Here is a 13165-nt window from a genome sequence, read left to right on the forward strand (position 1 = left end):
AGCCCAACTTCACACAGGGTGCCCGGCAGCAAGCTAGCAACGCAAGACAGCAGCTGCTAGGCCACGGGCACAGTAAGGCATGCCTGGCATACCGCTAGCACTAGAGGCAAACGCAAAGTGCTCCACACATGCTTCCCTCCACTACTGCGCCTCTGTTCAGTGGCAACACTGCACCACACAACCTCTGCTGTGAGTGCCCTTCCTCGGGGGAAGATGTGTGTCCCACATTCTGCTGACGGCCAGGCAGCAGTCTGCATCTCTCTCCCACAAGCCACAGCCCTGACAATGGCCAAGTGCACAGAAGAAGCAATTCAAGCCCTTGCAAGACTGCACAGCACTGCTCCACGCGTCCCCCTCTACCTTTCCTAGTGCTGCAAACAACTTGTGAGATGAAGTATAGAAGCACATCCAAGTTCTAGAGGCCTGTGTGCTGTGCAATGTCAGTGCACGTTAAAGAACCCCAGGTGGTCGAAATTTGTGGAGCCCTTCAATACGGCGTCCCTCATGGCCTCAGTTGCTTTGGGACGTTAGACCCCCATAAACCATAAACCGCAACAAACGTTTTGTAGAGGCGCAATGCCCTGCCACACTAAAAGATTTAATGCCAAGAAAATTATTAACGATAGCATTTAATGTTATCGACCAGCACCACACAAGATTATATAATTATGTTTTAATGATAGTCGTGATCAAGCACGTTTACATTTGATTTCAAACCGAATGTTTACTCATCACCCCAGGTTAGCAATGAAAACACCACAAAAAAAGTTAATGCATTTTACAACCACAATAAAAAGCTTGTATCATGTAGCTTGTATACCATGTAGCTTCAAAAGCAAACAGAGAGACATTTATTTTTCAGAATATAAACACCCCATGCACTACGGCAGAAATGGGCAGAAAAATATCCTCAGATTCTTTAATTAGAATTATGCCAGGAAACTGAGACTACCCTTTCCAAGACCTGTTAAGCATCGAACTTAAAGTACGAGGGCAACACAACCTATTCATAAATATTCATTAGCCACAAACTTCACCTCAAGAAACTGATCAGAGCACTTTTATTTTTTCTCCACTCACTGACCATAAAGATGAATAGCTTATAAAAGTGCACTAAAGAGGAATCTGAACTTTTTTTTACCGCTAGAACTCGATCTACATGTTCCGAGTGTTCTTGGAAACTTGTAATTACTGCCCTGTGCGGCCGATTTCCCTAATTTAAATTGGATTAACATCGGCCTCCAGCCTTCTTTTTTTTACCTCTCAACCAGTCACGTGATGGCTTGCCGCTCTGCTGTCGGCGGAGTGATACGTAGTGGTCGGCGAAAGCAAAGAGTCCACGCGTATTTTTACTTCCGTGAGCCTAATTTGCAGCTATGTAGTCTCTGACTAGACTCATTTATTCACGGAAACCTAAAAGAAAGAAAATAAAAGCAATAGCAAAGTCACCACATGACTGCCTGAAAGGCACTCCATGCATTGGTCGACTCCTCCCGCCGTATGCAGGGAATTAAAAAAAAAGGCGGGAGCCAGACGTTAATTCGATTTAATTAGGGAAATCAGTCACACGGGCAATAAGTCGAAGTTTCTAAGAATGCTCGGAATGTGTGGATAGAGTTCGCGTGGCAAAAAGACGAGTTCAGATTCCTCTCCAGTGCAGCTTTAAGACAAAACAAGAGTATTTAGACAATTATGTTTGTAAAGGAACAACAGAATAGCATCTTGCAGTTCCTTACAGCCATGCTGCTCCCTTCTCCAAGGGAACAGCTTCATTGGCAAGTAGTATTCCGAAATCCTGCAATGTGCTGCCTTAAAAATGGACCTTTCTACAAAGCCAACAGCCTGGATGAACACACCTGCGCCACTGCTAGATGGCAAACTCTGCCGGGAGATGCCACCATCAGCACCAATAATTTAGCACCTTAACCCTTTCAGGTGCTTTGTACACAACTGTGTAAGCGGCAAGCTTACAGCTTTTTCTGAGAAACTGGAGCACTTAACAGTGATTTCCTTATTTCAGTCAAATTGAGCACCCTTCTTGTTGCAAATAAGTTGCTTTTTTGTGCCATGTAGCGAACACAGTAAGCAATATTTCACATGAAAGTGAGCTTGGTAGCACTTTGTCTGCTGTTTTTGTGCAGACGGATTTTGCCGCGAGTGAAAACATCGATGATTTTTGCTCAATTTCGAGCGTAATGTGCATCTTCGAAACACGAAGTTATTCCACGATCCCTAAGATGTTTACCTGACACACGAGAACATTTCTATGTTACTATTTCTAATAATACTGACACTTTGTACGGTTCACCAGGGTGGAAATTTGGGCAAGTCGGTATTGATCCATAACATAAGAGTAGCGCAAAACCAGGACGACGGACACAAGGGGAGAGAACACACACCAACAACACAGGCGCTACCTTCCGATTGACGAAGAAAACCAAACCCAACCAAGTGAACGGAACCTGAGCAAAAGTAGCGCATGCGCTGACCTAAGAGAAAAAATCAAAAGAAAAAAAATCAAAGAAAAAAAGGTGCGATAAAATGCGATAAAAAATGTGAGATCACGGATGTTTTGAACCCAAGAAGGCCAGCTCTCGCTTAGACAAGGAAATGGACGGAGTACTAACGCAGTTATCTTGTAAGGCAGCAATCTGTGCAGCTTCCACAATTTCGCGAGTTAGCTTATCTCTACTCTTAGCAACGACTGAGCATTTGTCCAAAAAAGGCACGCACTTGCAATCTTTGCAGTGCAAAGCTAGATTGCTGCCGGTATAAGTCTTCATGTTGTTATTGTGCTCTCGGAGCCTATCGTTCAGGCACCTACCGGATTGCCCAACATACTGCTTGCCTCAGGAGAGCGGAATGTTGTACACAATGCCCTCAGTACATTTAACAAATCTTTTCCTGTGGCGGATGGTACACTGCTGCTTTTGGGAGCGGTGTGCGGAGGGCACGGACCTTTTGCATAAACACACTGAGCTTTTCTGGAGCTGAAAACACGACGCGAACGTTTGCCTTTTTCCCTATTTTCTTGAGATTGTGCGCGAGACAATGGACGTAAGGAATGACAGCCACCTTGCCTCTCTTTTCTTCTGTAGTGTTAGGTTCTTTCCGGAGCTTCTTTTTCAGGAGGTTTTCGGCGACTGAACCCACGAAATCTTTAGGGTACCCTGCTTCGAGGAACCTCGCGAGTTGTTCATGAAAGCTAGATGTGGATTGATGGGAGCATGACTTTTCAAAGGCGTTTTCCATGCAGAGGTTAATAATGCCTCGTTTCACGAGTTTAGAATGAGCTGATGTGTAAGGTAGAAGCGGTTTGTTGGCGCGAGGTGAATAGCACCAGCAAACGTGGTTGTCCATGAATTTAGGCTGAATATCGAGAAACCTTATCTCTGAGTCAGTAGGCATTTCGCTAGTCAATAGTAGCGGGTGAAAACACCCTTGTACAATGGTCAAAATGTCTGAAGTAACGGCCTCGAGGTTCGAAGGTGTGCAGTTAACAAGGAAAAGAAAATCATCCTTCGAACCTCGAGGCCGTTACTTCAGACATTTTGACCATTGTACAAGGGTGTTTTCACCCGCTACTATTGACTAGCGAAATGCCTACTGACTCAGAGATAAGGTTTCTCGACATTCGGCCTAAATTCATGGACAACCACGTTTGCTGGTGCTATTCACCTCGCGCCAACAAACCGCTTCTACCTTACACATCAGCTCATTCTAAACTCGTGAAACGAGGCATTATTAACCTCTGCATGGAAAACGCCTTTGAAAAGTCATGCTCCCATCAATCCACATCTAGCTTTCATGAACAACTCGCGAGGTTCCTCGAAGCAGGGTACCCTAAAGATTTCGTGGGTTCAGTCGCCGAAAACCTCCTGAAAAAGAAGCTCCGGAAAGAACCTAACACTACAGAAGAAAAGAGAGGCAAGGTGGCTGTCATTCCTTACGTCCATTGTCTCGCGCACAATCTCAAGAAAATAGGGAAAAAGGCAAACGTTCGCGTCGTGTTTTCAGCTCCAGAAAAGCTCAGTGTGTTTATGCAAAAGGTCCGTGCCCTCCGCACACCGCTCCCAAAAGCAGCAGTGTACCATCCGCCACAGGAAAAGATTTGTTAAATGTACTGAGGGCATTGTGTACAACATTCCGCTCTCCTGAGGCAAGCAGTATGTTGGGCAATCCGGTAGGTGCCTGAACGATAGGCTCCGAGAGCACAATAACAACATGAAGACTTATACCGGCAGCAATCTAGCTTTGCACTGCAAAGATTGCAAGTGCGTGCCTTTTTTGGACAAATGCTCAGTCGTTGCTAAGAGTAGAGATAAGCTAACTCGCGAAATTGTGGAAGCTGCACAGATCGCTGCCTTACAAGATAACTGCGTTAGTACTCCGTCCATTTCCTTGTCTAAGCGAGAGCTGGCCTTCTTGGGTTCAAAACATCCGTGATCTCACATTTTTTATCGCATTTTATCGCACTTTTTTTTTCTTTGATTTTTTTTTTCTTTTGATTTTTTCTCTTAGGTCAGCGCATGCGCTACTTTTGCTCAGGTTCCGTTCACTTGGTTGGTTTTCTTCGTCAGTCGGAAGTTAGCGCCTGTGTTGTTGGTGTGTGTTCTCTCCCCTTGTGTCCGTCGTCCTGGTTTTGCGCTACTCTTATGTTATGGACTTTGTACGGAATTCTCCACATCATTGTAAGCACTGACCTGCTGGTCTTTCACGCTCGAAAACTAAGAAATTCCCTTTCTTGAGGCCTGAATATACTACTTAGGTGAAAAATTAATTGATTTCAGTCAAAGCAAAAAATGGCACCTGAAAGGGTTAACCTGAAAATGTTGGAAACAAAACCCTGATCTGTTATGGTAATATTAATCACTCGAAATTTTATTCACCACCTTGGACAAGTTGCAGCACAATTCAGAACTTCTGAGGAAGATGGTGTTTGGGTTGTTTCTGTACCACTGGCAACAATGGTGCTAGCCCCCTGCAGTGCTTTGAACCTCTTTGCTTCTCTGCAAAATAAACTCTATATATTGACGCTCCTAACTTTTCACAGACACTGCTCCGATTTTATTCCCCGGAGTGCTACTGCGAGTGTTCTGCACTTGAGAATGCATGCAGGCACCGCTCGAAGGACCACGAAAGCTCTTCGAGTTCAGTGGTGCTCCGTTGACTTAACGGCCATCGGAGCCGCCCATGTGGCAGCACTCAACTGGCACGGCTGAAGGGCCTTCTTCCTTGTTCACTTACGCTTTCGGCACAATATTACAGACATACTTTCAAACAAAACACCCGACCAACACTCAAAGTCAGTTTTGGCAAAAAAGTCCACCACACTGCAGCCTGCTGCTCTCAACCTGAGAGAGAGACCCCGAGCTCTTGCTGAGCAAGCTGTCCATACCTGGTTTCCTCCTACGCACAGTCTTCACCCATGTCACAGAGGCCATCTTTTGGCCTGGAAAGCACAGCGAAAGCCTCGGCACATTGTTAATCCATCCACATACAGTGTGGTGGCAGCTAGCCACAGCACTCACAAAGATGGCATGCGTGACGTCACGTGAAAACTCTATTGGACACTTGCTGTGCTCGGTGTTTATTTAATTTATTCACAATACCTTACAGGGCCCAGAAGGGCATTCAGTAAGGGGGGCAAAAACAACAGTCTAAGCACAATAGGAACAATCAGTTACATACAACGCGCAAAAAGTAAAAACAATTATAAATATACAGGGCAAAACGTAATTAAATTAGTACCACGAGCAACAAAAAAATTAAAATAGTAGCAAGAATGCATCACATGTGCCCAATACGCATCTAAAGAAAAAGCAGTAGCCATAATAAAAATATGAATGGTTGAAATGGCACAAGAAACCAACACTTAATACATTACCAATGGGAAGAAAAGAACTTACGAGACAGAACAACCTGTAACAGGACACAATGTCATTAAAGAAAATGCTTGTGCAGCTGGTCTTGTAATGATTGCTGGTTGCTGTCACAAAGTGCGCGCATGCCTTATCTTTCTTTTTTCTTCTCCGACCAAACTGGCCCCGGCTGGCCACGGCGCCGGTAGTATGCGGGCATGTCGCGACGCAGCGGCGACGACTTTGCCTCCCCCCGCGTAGGCGTTGACCCCTCGCGACGCTGGGGGGTCAAGACTACGCCGCCCCCCTCCTCAGGATTATCTCCGGGAAGCGAGTGCTTTCGCGAGGGGGGGACGGGAAGCGGCCGGTGAATGCCCTAGCACCCGTCCCAACCTTGGGAAGTTAACATCGCTCCTCGTTAGGACCATACCTTTCCTTCGCATCCCCTTCAGTTTCTTCATGTTTCTTCTCCCCCCTTCTCAACATCTGTAAATCGTTGGTGCACGGGGCCGAGAGGATTCGTTTGCTTTTATTTGTTTTTTTGGTTTGTCACGTGAACACGGTGGAGGGAAAATCACGACCGAGTTAGTTGGTTTAGAGATTTCGGTGCGTGCCAACGTGTGTAGGGTTACCCAGGGCAGTGGTCGGCAAGCGAGCCTAGGCGGTGTCTGACGCGTAGAGCGCGGCGACGGCGGCCCCGAAAGACGCGTGGAAGACGCGTAACCCGTGGCCCAAGTTCGCCCGTATCCGCACCCCCCCATCAGCACCGCGCGCTTCCGCAGCCCGACGCTCCCTGCGACCGGACCTTGCCACTACGCAGCTAAGCCACCGATTCTCACCACTCGCTTTGCTCTTTTCTTTGTTCTGTCGCTGTTCTCGTCCTATTCTTTTGTATATTGCTTTAATCGTGTAACCTTGTTGTATAGTTCTCGCCCTGTTGTTTTCCTTCTTATTGTCAATAGTTGCTTGTGTTCTGATCCTGTGTTTATTCGCGTCGCGCCTGTGTATTTTCGCAATATTGCTTGGTTTGTTTTGTAGCCGTTTGTTCTTGTTCTTACCCAAGTAAAAGGGTTGCTGAGGAAACTTGCCTATACGCCTCATGCCTCCGGTCAACGGCTAATCAGGCGTGGCCCCTATCGCCGGTCAGCAGTCTAACCTCATCTTCCGCACGCGGGGTGGAGAGGTTTGTCGCTCCTCCCCCTCCGAATTTACGGAGAGTGCAGTGGTGGGCAGGTTGGCCCGATTAATTATAATTTCGGCGCCAATCAAACATCTAGCCGCCCACAATATCGTGACAATTGGCGTCCGCGGACAGGACTTGCTGACCACGATTGGCCTTGACCGCGAGGCATAGCATCCAGGCAATAATCTCAGGCATTGCGAGAACTGAGAACCAGAGCCTTGGCGCAATGGCAGATTTGGAGGAGATAATTGCTCTCGGGAGACAGCTGGGCTTCGAGGGGGTAGCCCTTCAGGAATTCCTCAGAAACGAGCGCGCGAAACGGCGCGAGCGTCGTCGCGAAGAGGATGAGCGCCGTCGTCAGGAGGACGAGCTAGACAAAGCGCGCTCGGCGCGCAGGATGTTGGAGCTGCAGAAAGAGCTTGAGGCTCTCCGAGTAGGGAGCAGGCTTAGCAGGAGCGCTGGTCTTTATGTTGCTTGTAATGAAAGTGAAGTAGCAGGTGAGGCAGCACGGAAGGTGCTTGACGCCGGCGAACGAGATTACCGGCAAGGCGACTGCAGGGCGGAAGCAGAAGTGGCATCGGCAGCAGATCAGGTGCGTTTGCCGACGCCTCCCGAGCATGGGGAGCTCACGTTCAAAGGGGGTGAACTTTGTACCGTCAAAGGACGAAGTGGTGAGCTCGGCCATGCAATCGGGGTAGAGGGGAGTTCGGAAACGCCTGGAGCGAACACGCTGGAAGAGCTGTTCAGCCGAATGCCGGCACCGCCCTCAGACGTCACATTGGAGGCAACAGTGTCGCCTGACCTGGAGGACGGGACACTGGGGCACACTTTCGGGAAAAGAGATCCCGGCTATGTCACGGCTCCTGAGCGGCGGACCGTTCAGCGAGCTGTGGAGCGCCCCGACCCTCATGATGATGAGGAAAGAAAAGCAGAGCTCGACGGACCGGTCGAAGTCGAGGAGCATTGCTCGGACTCGTCGGCTGTAGAGCCTGACAGGGAGCATGGAGCACAGTTGTGGTCCGTAGGGGAACCAGCGGGTCGCGATGATGCCGCAGTTTCCGCGCGGCTTGAACCGCTTCATGCTTTTACGGAAGAACCATTTTGCGAGGAGCCAGCGGTACAGGTGGGAGTACAGGTCTACGTGGGGGTAGGGCGAGCCGGTTGCTGCGAGAGTGCCGTTTCCGCACAGCCAAGCGCACAACCAGCAAATGACGTAAAGTCATTAGGTACCCGCCAAGGGGACTATTCCCACGAAAGACCAGGTTACCGCACTGGGGATATGTGCAGCTCGACAAAAGCGGGCTCGCAGGTAAGCCCTGTCGGGCGGTGCCCGTCTTCCACGGCTGCCTATCAGGAAAGGGAGGAAGAAGAGCCTGCAGTGCTTCAGAGCAGCCTGCAAAATATAGGGCACGTGATTTGCATGGCTCCTACCGGACTCGTGAAACGCTCAAACGGCAAGAGCCGTTTTCACGCCGCGATGAAGAGTTCGTACGAAGCTAGAACGATCCCTCGCATCGACGGTCTCAGCGTCGAAGTAGGCGGGAGAAAGTTTTTGGGCGGAAAGTTCCGCACCAAGAGGTACGGTGAAGTCCCACTCAGCGCCGTAGTAAAGGGAGACGCGAGGCCGGCACTGATTATCTTTGCCGGAACCTAGATGGTCATGAGAGATCAACGCTCCACCCTTTCTGGGCAGACATTCCTTTTCCTTCCGTCATACTTTGTGGCTTGTCTTCCTATGTTTTGGGAATGCTGGGCAACGCAAAATGTGCGTATGTTGTGTGCAGTGTTGAACTGTTTCGACTCCAAGTGCAGTGTGGAACAGTCTGCAGTGACTGTGACGTGACTGTATGAAGTGTGCAGTGCGCGACTGTGCGAGTCATCATGGGAAACGTTGTGCGACGAAGAACTGGTGCGCGCTCCTGACAGTGAAGTGCGCGTATTTTATCTGTGTTTCCTTCCTCGGTAAGACGCATTTGTGCATGCACGGCATTTGTGCATTTGATTTTGAAATGTTATTAAGAATAACATTCTTTTCGTGGGGGTTGTGTCACAAAGTGCGCGCATGCTTTATCTTTCTTTTTTCTTCTCCGACCAAACTGGCCCCGGCTGGCCACGGCGCCGGTAGTATGCGGGCATGTCGCGACGCAGCGGCGACGACTTTGCCTCCCCCCGCGTAGGCGTTGACCCCTCGCGACGCTGGGGGGTCAAGACTACGCCGCCCCCCTCCTCAGGATTATCGCCGGGAAGCGAGTGCTTTCGCGAGGGGGGGACGGGAAGCGGCCGGTGAATGCCCTAGCACCCGTCCCAACCTTGGGGAGTTAACATCGCTCCTCGTTAGGACCATACCTTTCCTTCGCATCCCCTTCAGTTTCTTCATGTTTCTTCTCCCCCCTTCTCAACATCTGTAAATCGTTGGTGCACGGGGCCGAGAGGATTCGTTTGCTTTTATTTGTTTTTTTGGTTTGTCACGTGAACACGGTGGCGGGAAAATCACGACCGAGTTAGTTGGTTTAGAGATTTCGGTGCGTGCCGACGTGTGTAGGGTCACCCAGGGCAGTGGTCGGCAAGCGAGCCTAGGCGGTGTCTGACGCGTAGAGCGCGGCGACGGCGGCCCCGAAAGACGCGTGGAAGACGCGTAACCCGTGGCCCAAGTTCGCCCGTATCCGCACCCCCCCATCAGCACCGCGCGCTTCCGCAGCCCGACGCTCCCTGCGACCGGACCTTGCCACTACGCAGCTAAGCCACCGATTCTCACCACTCGCTTTGCTCTTTTCTTTGTTCTGTCGCTGTTCTCGTCCTATTCTTTTGTATATTGCTTTAATCGTGTAACCTTGTTGTATAGTTCTCGCCCTGTTGTTTTCCTTCTTATTGTCAATAGTTGCTTGTGTTCTGATCCTGTGTTTATTCGCGTCGCGCCTGTGTATTTTCGCAATATTGCTTGGTTTGTTTTGTAGCCGTTTGTTCTTGTTCTTACCCAAGTAAAAGGGTTGCTGAGGAAACTTGCCTATACGCCTTATGCCTCCGGTCAACGGCTAATCAGGCGTGGCCCCTATCGCCGGTCAGCAGTCTAACCTCATCTTCCGCACGCGGGGTGGAGAGGTTTGTCGCTCCTCCCCCTCCGAATTTACGGAGAGTGCAGTGGTGGGCAGGTTGGCCCGATTAATTATAATTTCGGCGCCAATCAAACATCTAGCCGCCCACAATATCGTGACAGTTGCAGATAGATGCGATACAGTTGGGAAGATCACTCCAATGGACAATGGCACGTGGAAGTGCAGATGAACTGAATGCTAGGGTTCTTCCGTAAATGCATTTAACACTATACTGATTATCTAGGCGGCGTGAAATGCGTGCAGGCTCTTCGAGGAACAAGGGAGATGGCCTGGTGCTGTGATGACATTTATGAAGTAAGCATGAAAGAGCGATGCAGCGACGAATATCTAATGGTTGGAGAGAGATATCAAGTTTGATCTTAGTGATGCTGGAATGGGGATTGTACTTTTGTGTGATGAAACGAGCGGATCTATTTTGTATGGATTCAAGCATGCTGATTAGGTTGTTTTGATAAGAGGACCACGTAGGTGAAGCAAATTCTAGTTGAGGAGGCACGATTGTTAAGTAAGCCATTTGTCTCACGTTATTAGGGGCATTTCGCAAGTTCCGGCGCAGGTACCCAAGTGATCTTGAAGCTGTGGCACAGATGGATTGAATGTGTGTGGCCGATGAAAGATTATTTGTAAGGTGAATACCTAAATACTTATAAAATGATGGCCAAGATACTACAATATCATCAATGGAGTACGAGAAATTAGAATTAGTACGCTTGCGGAACCTTGCATTTAGCTGAGTTGAGCATCATTTGCCATTTACTACACCAATCTGAAATGAGGTTCAGGTCAGTTTGGAGAGAGATGTGATCATCTATAGAATTAATGGGCCGGCAAATGATGCAGTCGTCAGCAAAGAGTCGTACAGAAGAAGATATGTACTGCCAATCACTCTGCCTGTTGATCAGAGGCCTTGACCCTGTGAATGCCAACGCTGCACTGCTTTTGCTGTCGTCCTAATTAATGTTGAACCACATTTCCACAACCAAAGTTGTGTCCTCCCTTACAGCAAAATTGTAAGGGGGTTACCAGCGGACAGAAATGACGAGTAGCCCGCATGCATGGGATGTTTTCAGCAGCAACTGTACGCCGCAATGAGAGCCCAGTTGAAAGCCCGTCTGTGTCTAACATCTCTTTTCTTGCATACGAGTATTTTGTATCCACTTGCACCTCTCCCTTTGTTATAATTTCAAGATACACCAACTGGTCCAGGGGCAAGCTCTATAAGCCCTCCCGAAGCAGTGATGTAAAAATTAACTGCCACTTCTAAACGAATACAATTGCAGCATAAAGTTGGAATGCAATTAAGAGCAGTCTTAGATACAGTTTTTCATGTCTTAGTTTTAACCTCCGACTGCTGCTGCTGCCATCGCCTATGAGCGACATTTTTTAAGAGGCCAAATCAGGTCCGAGCCTTGTTCACTTCTGATGTCCCTAAATCGTACAGCCCAAGCTAAGCACTGCACCCTAGTACTGGCCTCACGGAAGTTTTTCACCCCTCCACTGATACAGGGCTCTCAAATCCGGCACAGTGTGCTGCTGCTGTAAACATCTTTTTCTCGTGTGCTTTGGTGATCTCCCCTAGTTTACGATAACCGCCGCGTTGGTCAAGATGGTAGAGAAACAAAAAGTCCACTGGGCACTGCGGAAGCACATCCATTCACAATGAATGCGATGCGCGAACAGTTCCCCTACTTTCAGCAACAGGGTTCCGTGACAGCTGATGCACACATAAGTTTGGGAACACTGAACTAGATGCGCCACCAAGCCTAACCAACGAAAAAAAAAAATGGCAAGCGGCTTGACAGGGCTGCTGCCAAAAGTGGAGGCTGCCTGGTGAAACTGCCCGAGGGCAGCAGCCGCAGTTTTCACAGGAGACGCCGCAGGAGCTTCGCAGGGACTAATGAGGCTGCTCTAGGCCTTCACCGAGGGCCACCACAACAAAACAAGTGGTTTTCCGCGAAGGCCCAAAACAACGGGTCAAATGAATGAGTAACAGCGTGTCACAGCTAGGCTACTTAATCGCGCCCCTTTTCGCCAGTCATCGGACCACACGAGGCTCCTGCGTGTTCCGTGGTGCGCACCTACGCGTTTCTCGACGCTTCAACCCGCTCCACGAGGAGTGGTCGATCCAGCCAACGATCGACGCTGTCGAAACCAGCGGCGTGGGCACACAGCGCGAGGTCCATCGCAGGCGCGTCACGTGCGGCTGAGTGCACAGGGCCACGCGCGGATCGCCTCAGGGGACAAGAGGCCCGCACCCCCAATGAATGACTCGCAGGGCGCGCGCGACAACGCTGCAGCCCCCGACGTAGGCCTCGGAGATGCCTCTACGCGGAGTAGCAGCACGTAGGCCTAACCCCCGAGGGCCGTCGTTTCCGTCGGGGGCTCAGCGCGGCCGCACTGACGGTGTCGCTGGTCTCTAGAGAAACAAGCAAGAATCAGCGAGGCGAAGGTTACTTACGCTGGCCAACAGGGTACATCCTCCCTTCCGTCCGGTCTCAGGTACAGTCCTGCTGCTTATGTTTCAAACCGCGGCTATGGCCGGGAGAGGAGGAAAATAAGCCCGTCGCGGCCGTACCAACGACGTCACGGAAGGCCGTTCGAAGCGCCACGGACGTCGATCGTCCGTCCGCGCGCTTGACGCACTGGCATGCGCACTGGCTAGGGTTGCTCGGTCCCTTCGCGTTTCAAAACAAAAACTAAATTAACAAAACAAAAAGACCATCACAAAGAAAAGTGTTATAAAAGAGCTGCTCAAAAATGCTGGCCAAATAAGGCTTGTTCGCAATGTTTTAAAGAATCAATGCTGCCTAAAGAATGGTACAAACAAAAAGATGCTTTTTTTTTTTTAAGCGTCCGCTTGTTACAAACAAGAGTTACAATCATTTTCATCATTTCTTACATTACCTAGAGGGTAACAACCACTGATCTCCACTAGAGGAGCTGAATGCCGCATCGGGAGCCCGAAAGTCCTCCATGCCGAAAGTGAAGCCACCGGAAGTAAGCGGTCT

General features: G+C 49.4%; 1 protein-coding gene across 2 annotated transcripts in view; it reads right to left on the reverse strand.

The window, feature by feature from the left end:
* Positions 1-12817, reverse strand: part of AGO1 (protein argonaute-1) — a 46855-nt gene extending 34038 nt beyond the window's left edge. The window contains exons 1-2 of one of the 2 annotated variants that reach the window (XM_089563994.1): positions 12616-12817; positions 5399-5452 (exon numbers count right to left, since the gene is read on the reverse strand). In XM_089563994.1, coding sequence (XP_089420120.1) covers positions 5399-5452; positions 12616-12634 — 73 coding nt within the window. In that variant the 5' untranslated portion in view covers positions 12635-12817. The remainder of the gene's footprint in view (positions 1-5398; positions 5453-12615) is intronic. The other variant, XM_089563995.1, reaches the window with a different exon arrangement.
* Between the last annotated feature and the right edge of the window lie 348 nt (positions 12818-13165).

The sequence above is a fragment of the Amblyomma mixtum genome, chromosome 10 (genome assembly GCF_055824585.1).
Source record: "Amblyomma mixtum isolate Tamu chromosome 10, ASM5582458v1, whole genome shotgun sequence".
In the NCBI taxonomy this organism is placed as follows: Eukaryota; Metazoa; Arthropoda; class Arachnida; order Ixodida; family Ixodidae; genus Amblyomma; species Amblyomma mixtum.